The 5834-nt window shown below is 38.0% G+C and overlaps 1 protein-coding gene across 1 annotated transcript; it reads right to left on the bottom strand.

The window, feature by feature from the left end:
• Positions 1 to 1843: 1843 nt before the first annotated feature.
• Positions 1844 to 3721, bottom strand: LOC133287456 (uncharacterized). Its single transcript, XM_061485079.1, has 4 exons — positions 3548 to 3721; positions 3046 to 3409; positions 2453 to 2988; positions 1844 to 2398 (listed from the first exon to the last, which is right to left on the bottom strand). Exons 1-4 carry the CDS (start codon positions 3719 to 3721, stop codon positions 1844 to 1846), a joined length of 1629 nt encoding a protein of 542 aa, XP_061341063.1.
• Positions 3722 to 5834: the final 2113 nt, after the last annotated feature.

Raw genomic sequence — 5834 nt, 5'->3', positions numbered from 1 at the left:
TTAATGTAACTTTACATTATAAAACCCTAATTTCCATGCAATTCACAACATATATCAATCATATTTAAGCCTAAAAACATGGTAAACTAAGGGTTTATCAACCATTCCCAGATTTGAACATTGATGTCCTCAGCAATGCACTAGAATAAACTTAGTGGAATCAATCAAGATTTTTAATTGCATGGAATTCATAAGCAGAATTTAATCAGAGAATTGACTACAGAGCATTCAGACTTAAGGAAAGGATGAAACATCAAAACAATAAGATCAATAATTCATCAGTAAAAACTTTTAATGAAATTCCTTAAGATCAAGAACAGGGGAAACTTCCTGAGACACTCCCTCACTAGGAGTTTTAATTCACTCTTGCTCAACCGTCTAGAGGGTTGGTGTTTCTCTCTTATTCCACTGAATCAACACTACCATAGGCTTGCTTATATTCTCGCTCTCCACAGTTCGTATGATAAATTAAGCAGATCAAGAGGTCTTTCGTAAGGTTATAATGTGGCCTGGTGAAAGGGAGGGAAAGAATTTAGGACAAAAGTTTAACATCAATTCAGATTAAGGAATGGAACAAGTGTTGTGCGTTTCTTCCGGCTGTAAAGCTTTCTTCTTTCCAGTTCTTTATTTTCTTCATTTGAACTTTCTCTTTCTAAGCGTATTTTCTTGCTTTTCGCTTCTTTTCCTTTCTTTGTTTGGAGCATTTTGCTCGCTTTTCTTAAGTCTAACCAACTTTCCTTTTTCTTTCTTCTTTGGGCTTTGCCCTTTTGCTTGTACTTCTTTATTCCGTTGAACGCCTGCATAGTTGAAACTCATATCCACTCCTTACTTGAAATCTGAAATTAATCTGCTATTAAGGTGAGGATTCAATTGGGGAAGTGGCTATTCATATTCAAGGGTTCTTCATGAATAAAAAGTTTAGGCTCAAGGGGGCTTTACTAAGGAATATCATAAAGGTTAGCTTTTTGGCCATCTAGTTAAAGAAAGAACATGCATCTATCATCTTTACAGAATAAATCACAGACCATTTCAATCAAGAAACAAAGCAAGTTCTAGAGTATCTCAACAGTGGAATGCACACTCAATAAAATTTTCTGTATAGGCTCAAAACCTTACGGCTATGAATGCACAGTAATTTCCATGTTCTAGTTCTCAAAAACTTTAATATCAAACAATATATTCAATGAATTGTGTCACTTCTTGCAATGATGTTCATAAAAGTGAATATGTATAAGTGCATCATCATGCTCTGAATCAATTTCTAATTTAAACTTCCCGCCATTTTTCCTATTAAACACTGAGAAACTTTGAAAAATTTGGAAAAATTTTACAAAAAATTTTGGCTTGGGGTTTTCCAACAAAACAATTAAAATTATCTAACTAAAACATGAAAAACAAAATTTTAAAAATTGCATGAAAAACATAAAAATAAGAATTAAAAATTGTATGAAAAAGGGATTTGAGATATTTCCCTGTCTTGACCGGAGATTCTGTGTGTGCTCATGAAGTTCCTCCGGCTTACTCAATTGTGCTCAGATGAATTGCGCGTTCCCCATTCCTAGATTTAAATGTTGTTGTCCTCAGCAACAGATTTAAATCTACAAAGAAATCGCATCGAGAATTAAGAAACAACTAGTTGCTCTCTTGTTGTTAGTTCCCTTTTCTTCACCTGTAAAATTCACTCAACGATAGCCCTTAGTATCAACATCTTCTCCTATATTTTTGTATTTTTCTTAATTGAACAAAAAAGGAAAATTTAATCAAAACTAAAAATAGTAAAATGGTGGGTTGCCTCCCCCTAGCGCTTGTTTTACGTCACGAGCCTGACGTACCTGACTTGTGATCATGGTGGCTCAAAGTATGATCTTGGTGATAACCAAGCTCCATCATTCATAAATTGTGTCCTACCGTAGTGTTCTTCTGCATATGGATGAGGTAAAGTAGTCTCAGGAACTTTGAACTTGACTTTTACATGCTTTCCTTCGCTACTAGGTTTCTCCATCTTAACTTTTGGCTTACTTTCTCGAGAAGACTCCTCATTGTGTTCTTCTTCACCTTTCTTTTCAACAATAAAGTAGACTTGATCTTTCGGTTGAGCTACAGATGAGGGGACTTCTTTGTCAATGAACTTGAAAGTTGCTTGCTCTCCGTCTACCCGTAATATCAACTCGCCTTTTAGTACATCAATCAGTGCTCCTGAAGTTGACAAGAAGGGTCTTCCAAAAATCATAGGAATTGTGGCATCTTCTTCAATGTCAAGGATGACAAAATCAACAGGAATGATGAACTTGTCAACCTTAACCAATATATCTTCAATGATGTCGTAAGCTTGCTTTGAAGAACGCTCAGCCAGTTGCACTATCGTCTTTATGGGCTTCACTTCGGTTATCCCCAGCTTCTTCATCATGGAGAGTGGCATGACATTGATGCTAGCTCCAAGATCACATAAAACATTGTCTACTTCCATCTTGCCTATAATGCATGGAATGCTGAAGCTCCCTGGATCCTTGACTTTGGTAGGTAACTTCTTTTGGATGATAGCATTACATTCCTCCGTCAGAATCACCGTCTCACATTCCTGCAACTTACGCTTCCTTGACAATAGATCCTTCATAAACCTTGCATAGTTGGTCATGTTCTCTAAAGCTTCAGCAAAAGGAATGTTGACTTGCAGCTTCTTGAAGATGTCCAGAAATTTGGTGTATTGTTGTTTCTGGACCTCTTGTTTCAACCGCTGAGGGTATGGAACTTTTGCAAATGGAGACAAGTCTGCCGCTTTTGGTTGCCTATCCAGAGCTTTCTTTTTCTCCCATTTGAACAGCTTCTTCTTTGGAATGCATTTTTCAGCTTCTACTGCATCTTCTTCTTTATCTTTCTCAACTTCAGGTTCAGCTTCTTTCTTCTTTTCAACTGGTGGCTTTTCCACAGGTTGAATCACTGTCCCACTCCTAGTGGTGATAGCATTGCAATGCTCCCTTAGATTGACAACTGTGTTGCTTGGAAAAGTGCCCTAAGTTCTTTTAGTGAATTGTCTTGACAGCTGACCAATTTGAGTCTCCAAGTTCCGGATCGAAGCTTCTTGATTCCGGAATGAAGCTCTTGTTTCATCTCTGAAGGCATCTGCATTTTGAATGAAGTCGGATGTGGTCTTGGACAACTGTGCAAACGCCTTTTCCCACTCGGATGTGGTACCTTGAGGTTGTTGTTGCAATGGCATAGGAGGATTCAGCTGGTAGTTTGACTTATAACTCAACCCAGGGTGTTGGTTGTTATTCTTCCACCCTTGGTTACCATATCGATTCCTTCCTTGGTTGTTCGAGTTCTTTTGATCATACCAGAGTGCATTGGCCTCTGCTGGTTGCTTTTCTGTGTTTCTGATGTATTCACAATCCTCAGTTGCATGAGCCTCCTGACAAATATCACATTTAATGTTAGGGTTAGAAACAGAAGAAACTTGAGAAATATTAAATTTCTTATTAAGAGCATCTAATTGTTCTTGTTGTTTCTTGTGCATTTGTAGCATTTGTTCATTTTGGGCTAATATTGCATCATAGCCTTCAAGCTTCATGATTCTTGAACTTCTGGGTGCAACTGGAGTAGGAGCATTGTCAAATTCTTGAGATGCTACTAATTCCAATAGTTCAAGTGCTTCCTCAGGAGTTTTTGTTTTTAATGAGCCTCCTGAAGCGACATTTACCAATGTTCTTGTGTTGGCTGGCATCCCTTAGAAAAAGATTCTTGCCTTCTCCTATGCTTCAATTTCGTGTTGAGGATACTTCCGGAGTAATCCTTTGAATCGTGTCCAAGCCTCGTACAAAGATTTGCTTTCTTTTTGTTCAAAAGCATTGATCTCCGCATTGAGCCTTGCCATATTTGAAGCTGAGAAAAATATAGCCAAGAATTTTCTTGCTAAGTCATCCCAATTGGTTATGCTTCCTTCAGGTAGAGACTGCAACCAATCTTTTGATTCATCCTTCAGTGAGCATGGAAATAGTCTGAGCAAAATAGCATCACGAGAAACTCCGTGTACTTTTAATGTATCACAGTACCTAATTGACCAAGGGTGGCACACAAGGTTCAACATACCTTGTGTTCTCTTACAACTCACAATAAACATTTACTCAAATCACAAGTATCATACACCACTTAATCGGTATACAATTTGTTAAACATTTCAATCACATAATCTCATTTACATGCATTTCTCATAATTGAATAACATCATTACCTAAAATAAGCCTATTGTCCTTCCATCACATTCATTAGTAAATTGATTACACAAGATCCTCATTATATCAATTACATTTAAATTCACTAACAAATATAACTATTATACCATGATGCCCAAAATAATAATAAATGCATCATCACTAGACTTAGCCTCAAAATACTACATGAACAAACCCTAGGCATGGTACATATCACTCATGCAAGGCTACATGTTCATGCACTAAGTCTAGCGTACCATATGAAATCTCAAAATACAATAGATGCAAAATGCATGGTGCACTCCAATGGCTCTACTCCAAATCACTCGGTGGGCCTCTTGCCCAACACTCTTGCGGTACCACTAGATGAACCTGAAATATAGCCCCATAACGAGTGGTAAGATATACGAATATATCACAGTAACCTAAAGGTTCTGGAGGATCACTCTGTCGAATGGCTCACTCATATGTACAATAACAACAATACAGATATAAATGGAACATGCATACAATACGGCAATACAGCATATGACATACGAAAATCTCAATCTGATCCACATCCAAGAATATATCCTCGGGATATAATTCAAGGTGCCCACTCTATCACTCCTGAGACATTCCTAGAGTGCTCCTCAACTGATAATGACTCTATGGTATCCAGCCAACTAGAACTCCCTACGGAGGCCTCTCCAATGGAAGTCCCCTACGGCAAATACGACAATAATCTACTAGCCAGAGATACAAGTATAATCACACATATACCAAACAACATCCACAATGCATGATCATGTTATAGCACATATTATTACATTCAACAACTTCCAATCATTACCCCACTGGGCATGGTGGAGCACACACGGGGATTAACCACAGTACCAAGGGTTTACCTGTTTGAAGCTTCCAAGCTAGGTAGCTTCAATCGCAAGCTACTTCACGATTTTCCTTCAACAAAGAAATGCCTACAACAAGTGGTTATTTCAACAATTACAAGTGCCACATGATAACTCAATTAGTTATCCAGTTAACCACACAACAAAGTAAGTCATCACTAACCAAAATCCTTATGGTCAAGGACCAAAGGCAATCCAAAAAGCTCCAAGTGTCAATCTTCTACGATTGTGTCCAAGGGAGACAACCTATAATGGTCACACACACATCGTCATCAATCACCTTGTCTAACAAGTCACAATTAAAACAACACAACACCCCTCCCCCCTACACACACACAACACCCAAGGGCCATCAAGGCCCCATATGCCCACATTTTGTTGTTAATTCTACTCAACTATTCTTATAGTTTCCTTAAGCACTCACAACCCCATACCAACCCACAATTACATTAAATCATCACTTAGCATAATTTTTCCTCAATTAAGCCTTTAAGGCCTTGGGTTTAACATACAAGGGGCCAAGGGATTTTCATTCCATTTTGAAGGTTCAAGGTACACAATTAGGTCCATCTTAATTGGTCCAAACACTCACCACATCAATTCATCAAACTAAAGCACAATTTTCCTACGACAAGCCCTCAATGGCCGAATCCTATACATCCAAAGGCCAAGGGATTTTTCTCTCAATCCATGTGCATTAAACTCTCCTACAACATTATTATCAATGATCCAAACC

The sequence above is a fragment of the Gastrolobium bilobum genome, unplaced genomic scaffold (genome assembly GCF_033153095.1).
Source record: "Gastrolobium bilobum isolate Gb01-03AN ecotype WA unplaced genomic scaffold, APGP_CSIRO_Gbil_v1 utg13373, whole genome shotgun sequence".
In the NCBI taxonomy this organism is placed as follows: Eukaryota; Viridiplantae; Streptophyta; class Magnoliopsida; order Fabales; family Fabaceae; genus Gastrolobium; species Gastrolobium bilobum.
The sequence above is the reverse complement of the archived record's forward strand: the minus strand, read 5'-3'. Positions and strand labels throughout refer to the sequence as shown.

Coding starts and splice junctions, on each gene's coding strand:
- LOC133287456 (XM_061485079.1), bottom strand. CDS start 3,721: ATGCCAGCCAACACAAGAACATTGGTAAATGTCGCTTCAGGAGGCTCA. Junction 2,989..3,045: donor GAACTTGGAGACTCAAATTG/GTCAGCTGTCAA, acceptor CAAGCAACACAG/TTGTCAATCTAAGGGAGCAT. Junction 2,399..2,452: donor GCAAGATGGAAGTAGACAAT/GTTTTATGTGAT, acceptor TCCATGATGAAG/AAGCTGGGGATAACCGAAGT.